The 22,405-nt window shown below is 44.2% G+C and overlaps 1 protein-coding gene across 14 annotated transcripts in view; it reads left to right on the top strand.

Moving 5' to 3' along the window:
• baz2ba (bromodomain adjacent to zinc finger domain, 2Ba) overlaps positions 1 to 22,405 on the top strand; it is a 563,986-nt gene that overhangs the window by 185,763 nt on the left and 355,818 nt on the right. For 7 of the 14 annotated variants that reach the window (XM_038789624.1, XM_038789623.1, XM_038789614.1 and 4 more), the window contains exon 1: positions 12,761 to 13,146. The exons of 3 other annotated variants lie outside the window; for them this stretch is intronic. In XM_038789624.1, the coding sequence (XP_038645552.1) occupies positions 13,056 to 13,146 (91 nt within the window). In that variant the 5' untranslated portion in view covers positions 12,761 to 13,055. 4 more of the 14 variants (XM_038789621.1, XM_038789620.1, XM_038789609.1 and 1 more) reach the window with 2 other exon arrangements.

The following is a 22,405-nucleotide window of genomic DNA, read 5'->3' as shown; positions in this document are numbered from 1 at the left end:
ATGCACAGCATGTGACAAATAAATGTTATATTTTTTAACATACATTTTATAATAGTATGCTAACTAACATATAATTAAATTAATTGGTGGTAGTATTGCAAAAATGTAAACTGTTTAATAAATACCACTATAGTTGACTGCAGAAACCTAAATGTAAGTAGTTTGCAGTTTGTGGAAAGTTTTGAAAAGGTATTTCCAGATGATGTGTGATATGCTGTAAAAAGTCTAATGATTTTAATAATGTCTGTATTTAGCAACAATATTATAATCCCTGGTGTTGTGCTGAGATTTGCAATGTTTATTTTTGTGAAAAGTGGACATTGAGCTTCCGGTAGTGTAATGTAGGGGGAAGATATGCAACAAGTGGTTTCCACTAGAGTACTGCACTTTTTGTCCTTTTCTCCCAGTTTCAGGGGGTTTTGAAAGCCCACATAATTAATGGGATAATGATCTCATATGAGTGAAAAGCCCAGAAAAGTTAGGGGATAGAGGGGTGTCAGTAGAAGTTCATTGACGGAATCGAAGGCTTCTCTGACTGAGATCACCGGCATATAAAATGGCAGAGGCGGCCTCTGGGGCTCCGGCCACTCCACTGATGGCCGAGGTGCTTTTGAGTACCTTGGTGAAGGAATTTGATAAACACTGCTGGGTTGCGTCAGAGATTGCTGGAAATCATTGGAGGAGGCTATGGCCCCATCTGAGTGGCTCTGGAGAAGACCAGTAAAACCATGGAAGCTCATGGAGCCACAATAAAAGGTATGGAAGTGGTCCTTTTGAGACAGTGATCAGATTGCCTCACTGGAAGCAGAGATGTCTTTAGTGGCTGAAGAGAACAAATCATTGAAGGCCAAGGTAAATGATTTGGAGAATCGGCCCAGGAGGCAAAACATTCAAATTGAGGGGCTGCCAGAGGGGATGGAAGGCCCAATGCCCATGGAGTAATTTGCAGAAATGGTCGGGAAGATGGTGGGGAGGGTAGATTCGCATCTGCTCTCGAGTTGGATTGAGGCCACTGTACACTCGGCAGCCTTGGCCCGAGGATCCATATATGCGGTAATAGTGAAGTTACATAGCTTCAAAGAGAAGGAGCGGGTTCTGAAATGGGTGAAGGAGCATCGAGACTTCAAATGGGAAGTAAGGTTTTACCAAGACGTGGGGGCGGAGCTGGCGAGGAAGAGGGCTGCGTTTAACAAAGCCAAGGCCATCCTGCATAAAAGTGGAGTCCAGCTTGGTACGGTGCAGCTGAGAGTGACTTTTTGAGGGAAAGGATTATTTATTTGATGTGCGAGGAGAGGCGAACTCCTTTATTAAGAAACACTGGACGCGGTGTGAGTTTTTTGGGTATTGGGAATGGGCATGTTGAATTCTTGGGGTTCCATGTTTACATTTTTATTTTATTTTTGTTTGGGTTGAATTTTTGCAAGTTGGGCTTCGGTTTTGGGGTTTAGTTTCATCTGGTGTTCTGTTTTGATTGTTAAGACAACATAGTTCTGTTAGAGCGCAATGGGTTATAGTATCTTGTTATTTGGAACCATTTGATGCCTCCCTGCTATGCTAAGAGTTAGGTAGAGTGGCGGCGCGGTAGCACAGTGGTTAGCACTGTGGCTTCACAGCTCCAGGGACCCAGGTTTCGATTCCTGGTTGGGTGACTGGCTATGTGGAGTCTGCACGTTCTCTCCGTTTCTGCGTGGGTTTTCTCCGGTGCTCCAGTTTCCTCCCACAGTCCAAAGATGTGCAAGTTAGGTGGATTGGCCATGCTAAATTGCCCTTAGTGTGCAAAAATTTTACGTGGAGTTGCTGGCTTGCGGGGATAGTGTGGAGGTGTGGGCCTAGGTGGGGTGCACTTTCCAGGCGGCGGTGCAGACTCAATGGGCTGAATGGCCTTCTTCGGCATTGTAAATTCTATTCTAATGGGAGCGGTGAATAGTTGGCTGCAGCTCGTTATAGTAGTTTTTTTTAGATAATGAGCTGAGAGTTCTTGTTTTGTTTAGGTTTGTTATAATTTAATTTTAATTTGTGTTTGCCTTGCTTTTATTTGTATGTGCATTTGGGTGTGGTAGTATCCGAGAGGGGTGGGTTGGAGTTCGGGATAGTTTGCTAATGGTGCCTGCAGATTTTTCTTTGTTCAGTCTTGGGATTTAGTTTGGTGGCCATCTTGGGGAGGCTTGGTTGCTGTATCTTTTATGCACCATTTGGGTAATCAATGCAGCCTCACGGTGCTGAGGACCCTGTTTAGATCCCGGCCCTGGGTCACTGTCTGTGTGGAGTTTGCACACGCTCCTCATGTTTCCACTGGCGGGTGAAAGCAGAACTAGGGGCATAGCTTCAAAATAAGGGGAAGTAGATTTAGGACTGAGTTTAGGAAGAACTTCTTCACCCAAAGGGTTGTGAATCTATGGAATTCCTTGCCCAGTGAAGCAGTTGGGGCTCCTTCATTAAATGTTGTTAAGGTAAAGGTAGATAGTTTTTGAAGAATTAAGGGTTATGGTGTTCGGGCTGGAAAGTGGAGCTGAGTCCACAAAATATCAGCCATGATCTCATTGAATGGCGGAGCAGACCCGAGGGGCCAGATGGCCTACTCCTGCTCCTAGTTCTTATATTCTTATGTTTGTGTGGGTCTCAACCCGACAACCCAAAGCAGGCTAGGTGGATTGGCCGCACTAAATTAGCCCCTTAATTGGAGAAAACAAAGAGCTGGGTACTCTAAATTTAAAATAAATAATAAGTTAGGTAATCTCTCTTGTTGGAAATAGCTGACTCCAGATTGAGGGGGATGGGAGACCCCCCCCCCCCCCCCCCCCCCCCCCCCCCCCCAATTTGTTTAGTCACCTGGAACATCAGGGGTTTGAATGGCCCAGTGAAAATGTCAAAAGTATTTGCTCAACGTAAGAGCTTAAATTCCGATGTGTTTTTGAAAGAGACTATTGCAGGTCAGAAACCAGACCGTGAAAGTGGTGGGCTTTGATGCTCGGGCCAGAGGTGCAGCAGTATTAATGAACAAAAGGGTTCAGTTTTCTGCCTCTAGGGTCTTGGCTGACCTCAAGTTTGTGGCTCTTTAGCGGGCACTCCAGTAGTTCTGGTTAATATCTATGCCCCAAACTGGGATAATATGAATTTTATTCATCCCAAATTGTGTCCTGAACCTTGGATCGGTCCAAGTCCAAATCTCTGACTCCATCAGGGATGCCCGGAGCTTTGTTGTTTTTCGTGGAGCAGATTGGGAGGGTGGGGGAGCAGATATGGGGGACGATTTGTGATTTTGGACCATGCCCTGCACTTGGTTGATTTGGCACTCGAGTCAGGTCCCTTCCAACCTCCGCCATGGACGTTGGACATGACAGTATTAGCGGACAAGACATTTTGTGAACATATATCCACTGCCATTGGGGCAGTGGCGTGCAGAGGGGGGGGCCGATGGTGCGCTGGCCCCGGGCATCGATTGGATGGGGGCAGCAGCGTGAAGAGAACGGAGCGCCTGCGCACCGCAGGCGGCCGGAGCGCGCCTGCGCACCGCGGTCAGCCAGAGCGCGCCTGCGCACCGCGGTCGGCCGGAGCGCGCCTGCGCACCGCGGTCGGCCGGAGCGCGCCTGCGCACCGCGGTCGGCCGGAGCGCGCCTGCGCACCGCGGGCGGCCGGAGCGCGCCTGCGCACCGCGGGCGGCCGGAGCGCGCCTGCGCACCGCGGGCGGCCGGAGCGCGCCTGCGCACCGCGGGCGGCCGGAGCGCGCCTGCGCACCGCGGGCGGCCGGAGCGCGCCTGCGCACCGCGGGCGGCCGGAGCGCGCCTGCGCACCGCGGGCGGCCGGAGCGCGCCTGCGCACCGCGGTCGGCCGGAGCGCGCCTGCGCACCGCGGTCGGCCGGAGCGCGCCTGCGCACCGCGGTCGCCGCTGGTGAAGAGGCGGCTTTGCACTCGGCGGCTGGAGCGTGAACAAAAAGGGAGCAAGTTCTCCCAAATCGACGGCAATCAATGCCACCATGGGTGAGTTTTATTTATTCTTTATCTTTATCTTTTGATCCATTTTTAAACTCTTCTCTGCACCCTCTCTATAGTTGTCAACTTACTAAACTGTCGTGCCCAGAATTTGACATTTGGGCCAGGGGCACCCATTTGGGACAGAACCAGTATTTTATGAAGATTCATCATGGCCTCTTAACTTTTGCCCTTTTACCCTTTATACTTAAAGCCCAGGGTCCTATAAATGGGAGATTCTCAGAGACAGGGGCAGCACGGTAGCATGGTGGTTAGCATAAATGCTTCACAGCTCCAGGGTCCCAGGTTCGGTTCCCGGCTGGGTCACTGTCTGTGCGGAGTCTGCACGTCCTCCCCGTGTGTGCGTGGGTTTCCTCCGGGTGCTCCGGTTTCCTCCCACAGTCCAAAGATGTGCGGGTTAGGTGGATTAGCCATGCTAAATTGCCCGTAGTGTCCTAAAAAAGTAAGGTTGGGGGGGGTGTTGTTGGGTTACGGGTATAGGGTGGATACGTGGGTTTGAGTAGGGTGATCATTGCTCGGCACAACATCGAGGGCTGAAGGGCCTGTTCTGTGCTGTACTGGTCTATGTTCTATGTTCTACTTGACTGCAAGCTGCTGGAGCTCGGATCTTGAACAGAGCTTTATATCTGGATTTGTGGACCCTTTATGCACTGGCATAGTGCACAAACAGGCCCCACATGACCAGGGTTTTGTGAAGAAGAAGGGATCTGGAAATGTGTCGACTGTGAAAATTATATTTGTGGAAATTGGGTGAAGTAATGCCGGTGTTTGATGAGACTTGGTGCTAAAGCTTTAGAGAAATGAAGATGGAATTTGATTTGAAGAAGTTCAACGTTTTGAAGGATCTTGTGGCCGAAATGAATGCGATACGTGCTGAATGGGCTGACTGAGAAATGTGTGAGATATGTCTTTGTATCTGCTATGTGTAATTTATCGGTCATATTATTGCAATTTTCCTGTTAATTCATGTTTAATTTACGTTGATTTTGGTGTGATTGCTAATATAAAAGTGAAGTCTTGTATATTGGTCTTAGTTGGGTTGTTTGTAGTTTGTTTCCACAAGGGTCATAACAGTATTTCCATGACGTTGCTGCTCTTATCCTTCTCCATGGGGGTTGCAGAGGAGGGAGGCACAACTTTCGAGACATAACATCTCACCCATTGCTGCAAAGCAAAATGACTGAAGAAGAGAACAATATCCCTAGAATCCCAGCGCTAAGGGGAAATTGACTAACTCTTACAGCGCAATTTAACCTCAGGCAGCCGTCCTATACCTTAGAGATGACCTAGAGGCAGCTTGGGGCCTGTCGTGAAAGTGAGTGAGTGCCTTTAAATTTGCTTACCTTTCACCGGGAGCAGGGTTTGAGGGAATATCAGGTAAGCTCTTCGTTTCTTTTTCTTCTTCTTGTTTTTTTTTAAAATCTAGAGGTGATGTCAGGGAAGGCAGTACAATGCTCCTCCTGCAGAATGTTTGAGGTGAGGGACGCCGTCAGTGTCCCTGCTGATTTCATCTGTGGGAAGTGCACCCAACTCCAGCTCCTCAAAAACCGTTTTAGGGACCTGGAGCTTGAGCTGGATGAACTTCGGATCATTCGGGAGGCAGAGGGGGTCATAGATAGGAGCTTCAGGGAAGTAGTTACACCAAAGACTGGAGATAGATGGGTAACTGTAAGAGGGACTGGGAAGAAGCAGTCAGTGCAGGGACCCCCTGGGGTCGTTCCCCTGAGTAACAAGTATACCGTTTTGGATACTTGTGGGGGGGACGACTTACCAGGGGTAAGCCATGGGGTACGGGCCTCTGGCACGGAGTCTGTCCCTGTTGCTCAGAAGGGAAGGGGGGAAAGGAGTAGAACATTAGTAATTGGGGACTCAATAGTCAGGGGCACAGATAGGAGATTTTGTGGGAGCGAGAGAGACTCACGTTTGGTATGTTGCCTCCCAGGTGCAAGGGTACATGATGTCTTGGATCGTGTTTTCCGGGTCCTTAAGCGGGAGGGGGAGCAGCCCCAAGTCGTAGTCCACATTGGCACTAACGACACAGGTAGGAAAGGGGACAAGGATGTCAGGCAGTCCTTTAGGGAGCTAGGATGGAAGCTCAGAGCGAGAACAAACAGAGTTGTTATCTCTGGGTTGTTGCCCGTGCCACGTGATAGTGAGATGAGGAATAGGGAGAGAGAGCAATTAAACACGTGGCTACAGGGATGGTGCAGGCGGGAGGGATTCAGATTTCTGGATAACTGGGGCTCTTTCTGGGGAAGGTGGGACCTCTATAGACAGGATGGTCTACATCTGAACCTGAGGGGCACCAATATCCTGGGGGGAAGATTTGTTAGTGCTCTTTGGGGGGGTTTAAACTAATTCAGCAGGGGCATGGGAACCTGGATTGTAGTTTTGGGGTACGGGAGATTGAGAGTATAGAGGTCAGAAGCACAGATTTGACTTCGCAGGAGGGTGCCAGTGTTCAGGTAGGTGGTTTGAAGTGTGTCTACTTCAATGCCAGGAGTATACGAAATAAGGTAGGGGAACTGGCAGCATGGGTTGGTACCTGGGACTTCGATGTTGTGGCCATTTCAGAGACATGGATAGAGCAGGGACAGGAATGGTTGTTGCAGGTTCCGGGGTTTAGGTGTTTTAGTAAGGTCAGAGAAGGGGGCAAAAGAGGGGGAGGTGCGACGCTGCTTGTCAAGGACAGTATTAAAGAGTGGTGAGGCCGTGGAATGCCCTACCTGCAACAGTAGTGAACTCGCCAACATTGAGGGCATTTAAAAATTTATTGGATAAGCATATGGATGATAAGGGCATAGTGTAGGTTAGATGGCCTTTAGTTTTTTTTTTCCATGTCGGTGCAACATCGAGGGCCGAAGGGCCTGTACTGCGCTGTATCGTTCTATGTTCTATGTATTACAGTGGCGGAAAGGATGCTAGATGGGGACTCTTCTTCCGAGGTAATATGGGCTGAGGTTAGAAACAGGAAAGGAGAGGTCACCCTGTTGGGAGTTTTCTATAGGCCACCTAATAGTTCTAGGGATGCAGAGGAAAGGATGGCGAAGATGATTCTGGAAAAGAGCGAAAGAACAGGGTAGTTGTTATGGGAGACTTTAACTTTCCAAATATTGACTGGAAAAGATATAGTTCGAGTACATTAGATGGGTCGTTCTTTGTACAATGTGTGCAGGAGGGTTTCCTGACACAATATGTTGACAGGCCAACAAGAGGCGAGGCCACATTGGATTTGGTTTTGGGTAATGAACCAGGCCAGGTGTTAGATCTGGAGGTAGGTGAGCACTTTGGAAACAGTGACCACAATTCGGTGATCTTTACGTTAGTGGTGGAAAGGGATAAGTATACCCCGCAGGGCAAGAGTTATAGCTGGGGGAAGGGCAATTATGATGCTATTAGACATGACTTAGGATGTGTAGGTTGGAGAAGTAGGCTGCAAGGGTTGGGCACACTGGATATGTGGAGCTTGTTCAGGAACAGCTATTGCATGTTCTTGATAAGTACGTACCAGTCAGGCAGGGAGCAAGGGGTCGAGCGAGGCAACCGTGGTTTACCAAAGAAGTGGAATCTCTTGTTAAGAGGAAGAAGGAGGCCTATGTGAAGGTGAGGCGTGAAGTTTCAGTTGGGGCGCTTGATAGTTACAAGGAAGCGAGGAAGGATCTAAAGAGAGAGCTAAGACGAGCAAGGAGGGGACATGAGAATTCTTTGGCAGGTAGGATCAAGGAAAACCCAAAAGCTTTCTATAGGTATGTCAGGAATAAAAGAATGACTAGGGTAAGAGTAGGGCCAGTCAAGGACAGTGGTGGGAAGTTGTGTGTGGAGGCTGAGGAGATAAGCGAGATACTAAATGAATACTTTTCGTCAGTATTCACTCAGGAAAAAGATAATATTGTGGAGGAGAATGCTGAGACCCAGGCTATTAGAATAGATGGCGTTGAGGTGCGTAGGGAAGAAGTGTTGGCAATTCTGGACAAGGTGAAAATAGATAAGTCCCCGGGGCCTGATGGGATTTATCCTAGGATTCTCTGGGAAGCCAGGGAAGAGATTGCTGAGCCTTTGGCTTTGATTTTTAGGTCATCATTGGCTACAGGAATAGTGCCAGAGGACTGGAGGATAGCAAATGTGGTCCCTTTGTTCAAGAAGGGGAGTAGAGATAACCCCGGTAACTATAGGCCGGTGAGCCTAACGTCTGTGGTGGGTAAAGTCTTGGAGAGGATTATAAAAGATACAATTTATAATCATCTAGATAGGAATAATATGATTAGGGATAGTCAGCATTGTTTTGTGAAAGGTAGGTCATGCCTCACAAACCTTATCGAGTTCTTTGAGAAGGTGACTGAACAGGTAGACGAGGGTAGAGCAGTTGATGTGGTGTATATGGATTTCAGTAAAGCGTTTGATAAGGTTCCCCACGGTCGGCTATTGCAGAAAATACGGAGGCTGGGGATTGAGGGTGATTTAGAGATGCGGATCAGAAATTGGCTAATTGAAAGAAGACAGAGAGTGGTAGTTGATGGGAAATGTTCAGAATGGAGTTCAGTTACGAGTGGCGTACCACAAGGATCTGTTCTGGGGCCGTTGCTGTTTGTCATTTTTATAAATGACCTAGAGGAGGGCACAGAAGGATGGGTGAGTAAATTTGCAGACGACACTAAAGTCGGTGGAGTTGTAGACAGTGCGGAAGGATGTTGCAGGTTACAGAGGGACATAGATAAGCTGCAGAGCTGGGCTGAGAGGTGGCAAATGGAGTTTAATGTGGAGAAGTGTGAGGTGATTCACTTTGGAAAGAATAACAGGAATGCGGAATATTTGGCTAATGGTAAAATTCTTGGTAGTGTGGATGCGCAGAGGGATCTCGGTGTCCATGTACATAGATCCCTGAAAGTTGCCACCCAGGTTGATAGGGTTGTGAAGAAGGCCTATGGTGTGTTGGCCTTTATTGGTAGAGGGATTGTGTTCAGGAGCCATGAGGTCATGTTGTAGTTGTACAAAACTCTAGTACGGCCGCATTTGGAGTATTGCGCACAGTTCTGGTCGCCTCATTATAGGAAGGACGTGGAAGCTTTGGAACGGGTGCAGAGGAGATTTACCAGGATGTTGCCTGGTATGGAGGGAAAATCTTATGAGGAAAGGCTGATGGACTTGAGGTTGTTTTCGTTAGAGAGAAGAAGGTTAAGAGGTGACTTAATAGAGGCATACAAAATGATCAGAGGGTTAGATAGGGTGGACAGCGAGAGCCTTCTCCCGCGGATGGAGGTGGCTAGCACGAGGGGACATAGCCTTAAATTGAGGGGTAATAGATATAGGACAGAGGTCAGAGGTGGGTTTTTTACGCAAAGAGTGGTGAGGCCGTGGAATGCCCTACCTGCAACAGTAGTGAACTTGCCAACATTGAGGGCATTTAAAAGTTTATTGGATAAGCATATGGATGATAAGGGCATAGTGTAGGTTAGATGGCCTTTAGTTTTTTTCCATGTCGGTGCAACATTAAAGATAAAGAGGTCAGTGAATAGCTCTAGAACGGGTGCAACTACGTTTTCTATAGGTTTTTTGGTGATATTTAATGAAATATTTACGTGGGGCTTTGGGGCATACAATCAAGATTTGCCCCGGGCATCACCAGACCTCTGCACGCCACTGCATTGGGGACTATATAAAATTTAATAAAAGTGAGTAAATCTCACCACCTCGACTGTGGGAAACACTTAAGGTAGTCCTCAGGGTAGAGATTATCTCCTTTAAACCGCACATGGTGAGGATAGCGAGAGCAGAGGCTGATGGACTCCATTCCTGAGGTGGACCACCAGTACTCACTTGCCCCTACCCCAGAGTTTTTGGCAAGTAGGAAAAAGCTGCAGACACAATTTAGCTATCGTCAACAGAATGAGCGGTGGGCCAGCTGCAACACTCTAGGGGTATGTTTTATGAATACAGGAGGCCAGTCACCTTTTGGCTCACCAGCTGAAGCAACAGACGGCATTCCCGGAGATCCTACAGATACATAACTCGAGCGGCTGCTTAGCTTCTGACCCTCCTCGGGTTAATGTGGCTTTTGAGTAGTTCTATCGGGGTCACTAGATTGGAACCTCCAGGTGAGGGATCGGTCATGTCTGACCTTTTGGACAACTTAACCATCCCAGCTGTGGAGGGCGAGAGGAGCGAGGAGTTGGAATCTCCATTGGGCCCGGAGGAAATTATAAAATGCATTGGGTTGATGCAGATTGGTAAAGCTCCTGGCCCAATTGCTTCCAATTGAATTTTATAAGAAGTTCACTGGACAGTTGGTGCCTTTAATTCTGGATGTATTTATTGATTCTTTTTCCCAGGGTTTTTTGCCCTCTACCCTCACACAAGCCTTTATTTCCTTGATTCTCAATAAAGACAAAGACCCAACAGAGTGTGGTTCATATTGACCTATCTCACTCTTAAATATGGTTGTTCATTTACTGGCCGAAGTGCTGGCACTGCGGCTGGAGCCTTGCCTCCCATAGGTGATCTCAGAGGATCAGACAGGCATCATTCAGAGTCGACAACTGTATATACATCACCTGCTGAACATTGTCCTTTTCCCCTCCTCAGTGCCCAAACCGGAGCTGATCGCTTCCCTCGATGCTGAAAAGGCATTTGATAGAGTGGAGTGGGAATATCTGTTTGAGATTCTTGGAAGGTTTGGATTTGGCCACAAGTTTATATCCTGCATTCGACTACTGTATAGGGCCCCCTGCTAATGTATGAATGTCCTGAACTCTGTTGCTTCCATTTGAATAGGGGCACAAGACAGGTGTCCACTGTCTCCACTCCTGTTTGCTTTGCAATACAACCGTTTGTTATAGCACTGAGGTCCTCTATTAAGTGAAGTGGGATAAATCGGAGAGAAGTGGAGCATCAGATGTCTCTATATGCAGATAATCTGCTTTTTACAGACCCAGTACCCTTGACAAGATAATGAAGCTACTTAGGATTTTTGGCTCCTTCTCTGGGTACAAGTTAAACTTGGACAAGAGCAGGTGTTTCCTGGTCAACCCCCTGGGGAGGAGAGCCCAACTGGGGATACTCCCTTTTCACCTGGCCAAGACTATCTTTCGTTATCTGGGGATCCGAGTTGCCCACAATTATGTCTTGCTTCATAAATTAAATGACTCTAGTCTGGTTAATGGTGTCAAGTCAAACTTAGAGGTGGGTTAACCTCCCCCCTGTCCTTGGCGGACAGGGTTCAGACTATTAAGATGACGTACTCCCGAGATTTTGATTTATTTTTCAATGTCTTCCTATTTTCCTCCCAAAGTTCTTTTTTTGTCAAAGTCCAGAAATTAATGTCGTCCTTTATTTGGGCGGGTAAGACATCTGAGGATTGATGGGACTGCTCTCAGAATTTGGAAGCAGTTCAGACAACATTTTAAGCTCTGTTCCCTGTCTTCGCTAGCCCCAAACTTTCTGTACACCATTCATTCTATTTGTTTATCCATTTGTTAGATAAATTTGTTTTGCAGTATAGCAAAGTGTTTATTGTGCCACCCTTTGAAATCAAGAAAGATCATTTGAGGGTATGTGATATAATCAGCAAGCTTAATTAAAGTTATAAAGGTTTCTTGTTTAACCTGGACTTGCAGGTCATATGCTGCACATGTTCACCTACAGGAATGGTCTGTGATGCTGAAATAGAAAAATATTAAAACTGGAACTATTTTGAATTGAAGAATCCTCCACACATCAGAATTCAAGCCTTTGACTTGGGTTTTAGTTTTCCATGATGCTTTCTATCGCATCGGACTAAAACCATATAAAGCCAGCTTTGACAAAGAGTCATCGGACTCGAAATGTTCGCTCTTTTCTCTCCCTACAGATGCTGCCAGACTTGCTGAGATTTTCCAGCATTTTCCCTTTTGTTTCAGATTCCAGCATCCGCAGTAATTTGCTTTTATCCATATAAAGCCATGCTCTTATTACATGCTTTATATCACATCATACATATCAAAAGTAATTTTAAAGAGAGATTGTAACTCTCAATTTTCATTGAACGTTACAAGCATCTCATGTCTTCCTATCCTGTATGAAGAAAGACTTTGTGAATTGAAAGCTCTATTCCTTTTGCATTATTATTATTTCTTTGATAATACTGTATGGTAGGGGATTCCTTAGACCAAAATAAATAAGGGTTATATATAAAGGTTTAAATTGGATTAATTACAATTTTTACCTTATTTAATATTTTAAACCATCTGATATCAAATAACTGCATTTAAACTTACTAAATTGGGGTTTCTTGTTTGCAAACATTTGTCTTTTCATTTTCATTTAACACTACTTCTAATTTTTCTTCATAATTTAATGTTTCCGTACATGAGAACGGCAAAGATATTTCTGAACTTTTTCATTTGAAATGTAAAGGTTGTAATGACTGTTAGAAAATATCATTTAAAATATAATTAAAACCTCCTCTAAGAATAAGTAGTGTTTGTTTTATTTATGTCCATATAATGTGCTCAAAATTGTGAGTAGATTGTCTAGATTGGGGTTGCTATCTATTATAGGAAGGCAGTCAAAGTTATTTTGCAGAAGATTTTGTGTGGTATCAGGTGGAGTTCCATGTTGTGACGTGCATGTGGTTTACCTGCTTGAGTTCCTATTCAAATGTACAAGCTCATCAGTGTGCTGACTGCTCCACCTGCTTTTTAGTTGTTTCCAGGAAATCATGATGTGTGAACAGCAGGAAGTATTGCTTTGACCCCACAGACAGTATCTCATTACAATAATTGCTAATCTCTGAATAAGACAGCCATGTTTTGCGTGTGAGGCAAGATGGTGTGGTGGAGACCAGCTGCTCTTGAAATCTTTAAAATATACAAGGAAGCTTTGGTTTGTGGTTCGTTTTGAACTGCCTTTTTTTCTAATAACAGAGTTGTCTCTTGTGTGTTTGTGACCTCAAAAGGTCAGTAACTGTTGGCAATACAGTATGTATTCGTTCCATCATTCATACAAACTGAAAAACAACACGGTCTGTTACGAGAGCTGTCACTACTGTGCAGTGGAAGGATAATGGCTACTTCCTGATTAAACCACCGTTTATGCAGCTGATATTTAATAACTGCCTGTTCCTCAAGAGACTACATGCAGTATACGGATGTCTTCCTGTCTTTCTTTTTAAAAAGCAAAGAAGTAAGTTCTACATATATACCTTTTAAAATTGAGGACAACATTATTCAAGAAATAACAGACTGAAATGCCAAAACCAGCAATGAAGTGAAGAAAAAGTCATTTTTAAAAAACCTTGATTAAATTGGGAAAGTTTCAAAAATATGCAATGAAACTGAGGCTGCAGCATACTACCTAGATATATTGCGAAAACATTTTCCCCAAGAGTCACTGGTGTGGTTGACAGGTACTGTATTTTGTAAAGATTTGCACAAATGTTGGGTATTGTTTCTTCAAGCTGGTTTAGCTAACTATTTATTGAGTTCTGTGGATGACCTGTTACATGTTCATAGAAGGATATTTCAGAAATAGGTTTTATAATTGAAAATAATTATCAGTGCAAAGCCTAGGAATAATGGTGTTTACATAAGCATTTTCCCATGTTTTTCTTTTGTGGTCTTTTATGTCTTTTGCCTCTGCCATTACACACAATCCTTCTGCCTCCTCTCAAGGTGCTGACATGTTCTGTGTACCAGAAGTCCTCTAGTGTTCTGCTCAAGCATCGATGTGATTCTAAATAGTATTGACAGGGTATTCAACAATAGGGGCATCACAGCCGAGCCTAACCCAGTCCTGTTACAGTTGTAACCCCCTCCCCAGTGAATTTATCAGCAAGCCATTGGCAAATAATTACAATTTCAATTAAATCTGTAAAAATAACTTTTCGTTGGACAAAATATTGCCAAATTGATTATTTGATTGGTTAATAAAAGATTTTTGTGGGTGAAAAATGTCCTAAAATGTACAGTTGAACATAATGTAATATCCTACGCAACTTGGCAATACTGGTCTCTAGTCATAAATGTAAGCAAACAGTAATAAATAAAACAAATAACTTACCTCTTGTTCGTGACAGTTCTATCGTGTGATGTTACTATACCTGGATAATATCACAAAGTATGTTCTCCGCCCCACACTTGAGGCCTACTTTTGTTGATGAGAGTAGCACTGAGATTGCAGATGGTGTCATTGTGCGTTGTGACATTAAATATGTGGTACAACATGAGTTTGGCCTTGTTTACTGCTTTTGCATATTGAAGTCTGAGTTTGTCTTGTGCATCTACTGTCCCAGTGTAACAAAGTAAACACTAGTAATAAGATTATAATAAATTCCACATTTTCTAACTTTAAGCACTGCCTTTGTTTTAAGAGATTTCTTATTTTTGTAACATGAATGAAATTTGACCTGTCAACTTTGATCAGTTGGCAAGCATTCTGTTTTGCAAACATATTTTCCTTTCGCTCATCATATTTTAAGTAAACAGCACTGTAAATTTTGCATTCTGAGTAAATGTGTAACTATTCCATGATATCGAAGGATAAATGCAAATTGTGCAAGCTTTTATGCATTGGGTTTCCAATTTAGGAATTTTATTAAAACTTGGATAGTGCCGGTTTACATTAGGTTAAGTTGATTCCATTTTTTTTGATCTTGCTTTATGCAGTTTTAGATTTTTGTTTTGTTTTTATCTGATATTTCAACAAGAAACTTGTACTTGAGCTAGAAGAAGCAATTACTTTGAACCTAGCCCTGCAACCAGTTTGGGCATCAGTTTTCTTATTTATTGGAACCACTGGTCCCAAAGTAGGACTTAAGTGGCAGGATTGCATCAGAAATCTGCATTTGTGTAAAAATGTTATACTGAATAAGTCCTATTTGTGTAACATTTTGGCAAGAGATTATAATGAACAGTGTGATAATCTAAAATAATGTGTCAGAACAAGATAATTATATGGAAAACTATATTCTAATGATTGCTGTATACTCAGTGTTTTATCTGGTTTACAAGAACTCAGACCTTGACATAGCAACTTGCAGCAAGAATTGCAGAACTTTTGCTTCCTTCCGTGAGCCTGTAACATTTTGCATGTTTTTTCTAGAACTAGTAGTTGTTGATGCGTTTTCTTTAAAAATTGTACATTGTGTTCAACTCTATGATTAGGTTTAAGAAATAGATCTGAGTACTTAGTTAAAGTCTTTGGGTGATTAGGTAATTTGGAAAGAGTGAACAAGGTTGAGAATATACCATTTTGTCCAATAAAACAAAATCTTTTTTTATTTTTCTGCACTCTGTATTTTTTTTACTACCTAACTTAACCACAATTATCACTAACATAGTGATAATTGCTAGTGATAAAACGTGGTATGAATTAAGTATAACATGCTAGAAAATTTAATAATTTATTGAGCAAGATCTCACCGTTCCCTTAGTTACTGAAGTTACTCAGCTTGTTCTCAATTCAATGGCATATATTTTTCCTTCCACCATTGCCTCTTAGCGGACACCTCAATGTTTCATAAATTTGCGCAATTATTTAGTTGGATTACAATTGAATTGATGTACCCTGCTTAGAATGAATTCAAGCTTCAGCATTCATTGTAACTTGCTGATGAACAGCATTTGCAGGTATTGCAAAAATTCTGCATCGCCAGGCTGGCTGGAGCAAAAGTAATTTGAAGGCTGCAAAGTTCAGTCCCACAATGCCACCTGTGCAGGTGTTACAGAAACCTGGAGCTCATTAAATGGCGGCCATACAGTTTCTGGCCACTTCAAGCGTAGGTCGCAGTGATGGAAGTTGGCAGTACATGCATACAACCCATGAGCTGGGATCATCCAGAGTGGGAAGATTCGCCCTTGTGCATTCCCTGGTGCCTGTTGAAGCTTGAATTCATTCTAAGCAGGGTACATCAATTCAATTTAAGTCCAATTAAATAATTGCGCAAATTTATGAAACATAAAGACACCCGCTAAGAAGCAATAGTGAAAGGAAAGAATATGCCATTGAATTGAGAACAATCCAAGTAACTTCAGTAACTGCAATTAAGGGAACGGTGAGATCTGGCTAAATAAATTATTATGTTTTCTATCTTTTTCTGCCTTTGTCAGGCCTGGCTACCCTAGTGGTTGCGGTGCAATTGGTGGAGAGCTACTGACATTCATTAGGTGGACTGAAGATGGCCTTGGTCAAGGCTTTTTGGATGAAAGGCAATAGAGGAAAGACATTGGCAGTTATCATTGCTCTGCTGCAGAACTCATTCTCACTCTATCTGTGAGCTGGCAGATGCTTTCCATTACCTTGAACCTCCTGCAGCCCAGTGCTCGGTGACTCACCATGAGCTGACCAGAACTCTACACAGCTTTTCTGAGCTGATGTCTGAGAGTGTCAGAGGAAGTGCTGTGGCTACTTCATCAGTCATCAGTTATTTTAACCTTGTATAATATTAGAGGCTGCACTGCTTGACCAGGTGACAAATAATGGGTATCTGAAAGCAAAAATGGAGAAAGGGCAGGATGGAACAGAAGGAGTTTAGGACTTGAGGGCATAGTGGAGTAGTAGTATTATCACTGGACTAGTAGTCCAGAGACCCAGGGTAATGCTGTGGGGTCCTGGGTTCAAATTCCACCATGGCTGATGGTGAAATTTGAATTCAATAAAAACCTGGAAAAAAACATCTGGTTCACTAAGATTCTTTAGGGAAAGAAATCTGCCATCTTTACCTGATCTAGCTTACATGTTGTGATGATATGCATAAGCAATCATGTAAATAGTAATGTATACAACCTCCAACCAGAAGGTGGCAGTAATGTATACGACCTCCAACCAGCAGATGGCAGTAGAGTGCAAGCATGTGACTTTGTTACCTCGGAGTCTGGAGATAGTCGTCATAGTGGATAGTCATATTTGTAGTAGCGCTTGGATAATTTATTATAGTCAGTAGTTTTGAGATATACTTCTCATAGATATCTAACCCATGCATTTATTTAAGAATAAACATTTAACTAATCAAGAACTAGATGTTCATGATTCCTACAGGCCAAGCACAGAATGTAACACATCTGACTCCAGATCCACAGCAGTGTGGTTGACCGTTAAGTTCCCTCTCAGTTCAAGGCATTTAAGCCTGGGCAATAATTTTTTTAATTATAAATTTAGAGTACCCAATTAATTGTTTCCAATTATGGGGCAATTTAGCATTTCCAATCCACCTACCCTGCATATCTTTGGGTTGTGGGGGGAAACCCACGCAAACATGAGGAGAATGTGCAAACTTCACATGAACAGTGACCCAGAGCCGGGTTCGAAACTGGGACCTCGGCGGCGTGAGGCAGCAGAGCTAACCACTGCACCACCGTGCTGCCCTCAGGCTTGGCAAACATTGCTGGTCCAGCCAGCGACATCCCATTAACGAATTTTTGAAAAGTCTGAAAATTAGAGTCAGACTCTTCAGAAGTGAAATTAGAAAACATTTCCATGTGAAGTGAGGTACAGCTTTAGAATTCCCTTCTTCAAAATCAAATTGATGCTTGATCAATTAATTTTAAAACTTATGAGATGAAGACTACCATTGTAATTTTAAAGTTGAGACTGTTAGATTTTTGTCAACAAACGTTATTGAGGGATATGAGGCAAAGGTTGTTATGACTTGAGGGCCTCCTGGCCTCTTATGGAAACATCACCTCCCTCCTCCTTAATCCTCTGCACTAAGATGTCCCACACCACATCAGAGAACTCTGAAGCCTTCTCTCTGACTTACTGCTTCGTTTGGCAGTCTCCTCCCTTCCCTCAAAAACTTTCTAACAGTTATAGATTCCAGCACCTTCTGTAGCATGGATGCAACCTGCTGTTGCGAGAGCGGGTTACTTTGAGAAGTGCAGGCTAATAGTACATCATGCAAGCAATATACACCCCTGAATGCTTTTACTGAGTTACAGTTGCACATCAGCATGTTTACGCTGGGCTGCAACATCACAATTATTAAAATAAACAGACAGCAGCAAGTTTGCATGCTTCCTACCTCAACTTGACCTGAGTATGGGGCAATCAACATTATCATGTCGTGCCCGCTAACATGCCTAGCCCAACTTTGAATCTGTTTGAGACTCTTCTGAGATCCACTATATAAATATAGTAAATTGAAATGTGCTTATGTAAGAACAGTTTGTTCATCAATGAAGATTCAATCACAAATCTATTGTAACTTCACTTCATAATAAATGTAGGCACGTGTGGAGTTTGCTCATGCTCTCCATATCTGCATGCGTTTTACCCCCACAATCCAAAGATGCGCAGGATAGGTGGATTGGCCACAATAAATTGCTCCTTAATTGGAACAAAAAAAGAATTGGGCACTCTAAATTTATAAAAACGAAATAATAAATGCAGGCATTTTAAGCATTTGTTAGTGTATGGTTTGATGCAGAGATATATGTGCTTTGATAATGTGGATGATTTTTTTATTCTGAGTAGAACTGCGTGGTTAATGGATTAGTTTAAAGCCACCTTGAAGATCATTCATTGATGTATTCTCCAAATGCATTGAACCCCTGCAATATCTTGCGGATCTGACTATTTTCACAAGATACTATAAAGTGTCTATCGTGAATGTCAAGTGCATATCAGGATATTATGGGGAGATGGGCAGTGGTGGGGTAGGGGAGGTGGAGGATCTATATCAAAGCATAATTTTGTTCCTGGGTGTTATAATAATCTTTGAACTCGGGAGTGGTGGGGGGTGGTGATTGCCATGCACAGTTTGGTACTAAACCATGTAACAACAAAAACAAGTGTTTGCCTTTATATAGCACCTTGAATGAAGTAAATGCTCTACCACACTTCAAGAGTATTATCAAAAAGAATCTGGCATTGAGTCACATGAGGACACCCTGGGACAGGTGACTGAAAGCTTAGTCAAAGAGTTATGTTTTGAGGAGTGAAAGTGTAGGAAGGGAGACTTCAAACAGGAAATTTGTGGTACTCCACAGCATTGTTGATGGTTGACCAACCATTTAGTCTCATCAATATATCTGCAAGGATAAAGCTATCACTTGATACCTTGAGTTCTTTGTGCTCAGTTTTGGATAATATGCAAATTCTGCTGTGTAAGGTAATCCTGGGTAGTTAAGTAATAGGAAAATTATCAGTGGTCTTTGCTGTTGAACTGTGCTATCAGACTAACGTTCTGCAGTGTTCTTGGACACAATTTCGGTTCCCTTAGCTGTGGCTCTTTGCAGGCTGCACCAAGGCTCCTAAGTGAGTGGGGTGTAGGAAATGTAGATTTGGAATCCAGAGGTTCTTCACCTTGGTGAAAGGTTACTTGTAAATTGGACAACTGGATGATAAAATAGAATGATGAATGAAGTGCAGAAGATCGGGCCTAGGAATAGTGTCTCGATGGTAGATTATTGAAGGTTCGCAAATAAATTGCTGCTTGGCTGCTGATGGCCTCACGGTAGCATGGTGGTTAGCATCAATGCTTCACAGCTCCAGGGTCCCAGGTTCGATTCCCGGCTGGGTCACTGTCTGTGTGGAGTCTGCACGTCCTCCCCGTGTGTGCGTGGGTTTCCTCCGGGTGCTCCGGTTTCCTCCCACAGTCCAAAGATGTGCGGGTTAGGTGGATTGGCCATGCTAAATTGCCCGTAGTGTAAGGTTAATGGGGGGATTGTTGGGTTACGGGTATGTGGGTTACGTGGGTTTAAATGGGGTGATCATGGCTCGGCACAACATTGAGGGCCGAAGGGCCTGTTCTGTGCTGTACTGTTCTATGTTCTATGTTCTATGTTCTAAATGCAGAAGTATGACACCAACTTGCAATTATATGGCACAGCTAACGTATACCATCCTAAATAATCAAAGGAACATAACTAGAGGATTAGAAATTCGACATTGAGCCCAACAATAATAACTTGTATTTATATAGTGCCTTTAACCTAATAAACCCTGCAATGTTTCTGCACTCATCTAATTCTGATTTTGACGTCCCTGCGTTGGACTGGGGTGGGCACAGTAAGAAGTTTTACAACACCAGGTTAAAGTCCGACAGGTTTGTTTCGAATCACTAGCTTTCGGATCACAGCTCCTTCGTTAGGTGAGAGATGGCCTTTTGTGCATCCCTGATTTTAATTGCTTTACCATTGGTGGAATCTAAGTTCTAAACTTGTCAGCTTCTCTTTACTCGTTTAAGATTCTCCTTAGAACATCCCTCTTTGGATTAAATATTTAGTCCTAATCTCTCCTTACTTGCGTCAGTGTAAAATGTTGTTTGAAAATGCTCCTGTGAAGAGCCTTGGGAGGTTTTAATATACTATTAGCACCATATAAATTAAATTTTGTGAGGGGTGGGGGGGGGCTTTTGAAAGGCCCTGTTACAAACTACATCCGTGTTTTTCAAATTTGTTTTCTGGGGACCCATTTTTACCAGCCGGCCAACCTTTGGGACCCACGCTGGCCGACCTTCGCTACCCACGCCGGCCGAACTTTGCGACCCATGCCGGCTGACATTCGTGACCCATTACTTTCTCTTACCTTTAATGCGAGAGGAGAGCCTGCTTGGTCCTCATTTACTTGTTTGCTGCTGACAAAATGGAGGATTCTCAATCGTGCCAAAGCCTGTGGCATCGGCATTCGGGGCACGCAACCTGCTCTCTGCCATGCTTCAGGCAGGAAGATTGCATTGAATTTTTAAAAAAATCTTTCGGGTCAGCGGGCTGACGTCAGGAGGAGGCGGTGATTCTCGCTGGGCTCCGCGCATGTGCACTGATGAGCGGGCACGCGTGTGCAGCACGCCCACATTTTTTAGCTGGTCGCGGCCGTCATTTTTAAAGCTGCCCGCAGGAGGCATTGTTAAAAACTGGCTGCTGCGCGTGAATTCCTGCGACTGACCCTTACTTTGAAAATGCCTGACCTATATGACGAGGAGTAGGAGGAAGGTAAAAAGTAACAATGCACTTCTTTCTGGAGAAGCTGGCGATGACACCAGTAAATGCAACCCCAGTTCTGCAATCATCAACAGTCCCACACCTCATCATCACAATGTCCACTTTGCCAAAATGGCGAAATAAATGCCAGCCAGGTAAGAATTCCAAACCAGATATAAATTGAATCATCTCATTTTGATCACCCTTGTGCATTCTGTGTGAATTTCCATGTGCTAATGCTCCTATGTTGTGTTGTAGAAACATAGAATCATCGAATTTACAGTGCAGAAGGAGGGCATTGGGCCCATCGAGTTTGCACCGGCCCTTGGAAAGAACACCCTACTTAAGCCCACACCTCCACCCTATCCCCATAACCCAGTAACCCCACCTAATCTTTTTTGGATACGTAAGGCCAATTTATCATGGCCAAACCACCTAACAGGGGAAACCCATGCAGCCACTGGGAGAACATGCAGCCTCCGCACAGACAGTGACTCAAGTCAGGAATTGAACCTGGGACCCTGGAGCTGTGAAGCAACAGTGCTAACCATTTCACCACTATGCTGCCCAAATGGCGGCAGCATAGTGGTGAAGGCCAATGATTTTCCAAGAAGGGGACTGCAATTGACCTTTGGATGGCCCCCAGCTTCCCTGAGCCTAGGAGTCAGAGTGCTGCGCAGTCTAACATGCAAGATCACTGTTGGCGTAGCAGTGGTGGGATGACGATTGCTGTCATTCTGAGAGAGCACAGTAAGAAGTCTTACAACACCAGGTTAAAGTCCAACAGGTTTGTTTCAAACACGAGCTTTCGGAGCACTGCTCCTTCCTCAGGTGAGGGCAGCCTCATTCTGAGAGAGGGCAGCAGGTTTGTGCTCCACAAAGTCTTTGTCCCTTTCCTGAGGTGATACTTCAGCATACTGGTAATCTGGAGAATTGGGTAAGACATTGCGGAACTGCTATGACACCCTGCATCAAGCCCTTTTGAATACTGGTATCCACAGTCATGATGGGAGCAGTCTTAGCTGCATGATAACAAGCTGGGTTTGTATGTCAGAAGTTTTGAGCTTCTGTTGTAGCACCCAGACACTGGGATGCTTCTACTTGTGCTATAATAGAAACCTTCAGATTCTGTTTTTAAAACCATTTACGGGATGTGGACATCACTGGTTAGGCCAGCATTTGTTGCCCTTCAGAAGGTGGTGATGAGTTGCCTTCTTCAACCGCTGCAGTCCTTGAGGTGCAGGTGCACACACTAATGCTGTTAGGGAGGGAGTTCCAAGATTTTGCCCCAGCAACAGTGAAGCAACGGCAATTTATTTCCAAGTCATGGTGGTGGGTGACTTGGAGGGGAGCCTCCAGGTGGTGAGGTTCCCGGGTACCTGCTGCTCTTGTCCTTCTAGATGGTAGTGGTTGTGGCTTTGGAAGGTGCTGTCTAAGGAACCTTGGTGAGTTACTGCAGTACATCTTGTAGGCGGTACATATGGCTGCCACTGTTTGTCGGTGGAGGAGGGTTTGAATGTTTGAGG

The sequence above is a fragment of the Scyliorhinus canicula genome, chromosome 2 (genome assembly GCF_902713615.1).
Source record: "Scyliorhinus canicula chromosome 2, sScyCan1.1, whole genome shotgun sequence".
Classification (NCBI taxonomy): domain Eukaryota; kingdom Metazoa; phylum Chordata; class Chondrichthyes; order Carcharhiniformes; family Scyliorhinidae; genus Scyliorhinus; species Scyliorhinus canicula.
Note: the sequence above shows the minus strand (reverse complement) of the source record. Positions and strands in the feature narration are given on the sequence as shown.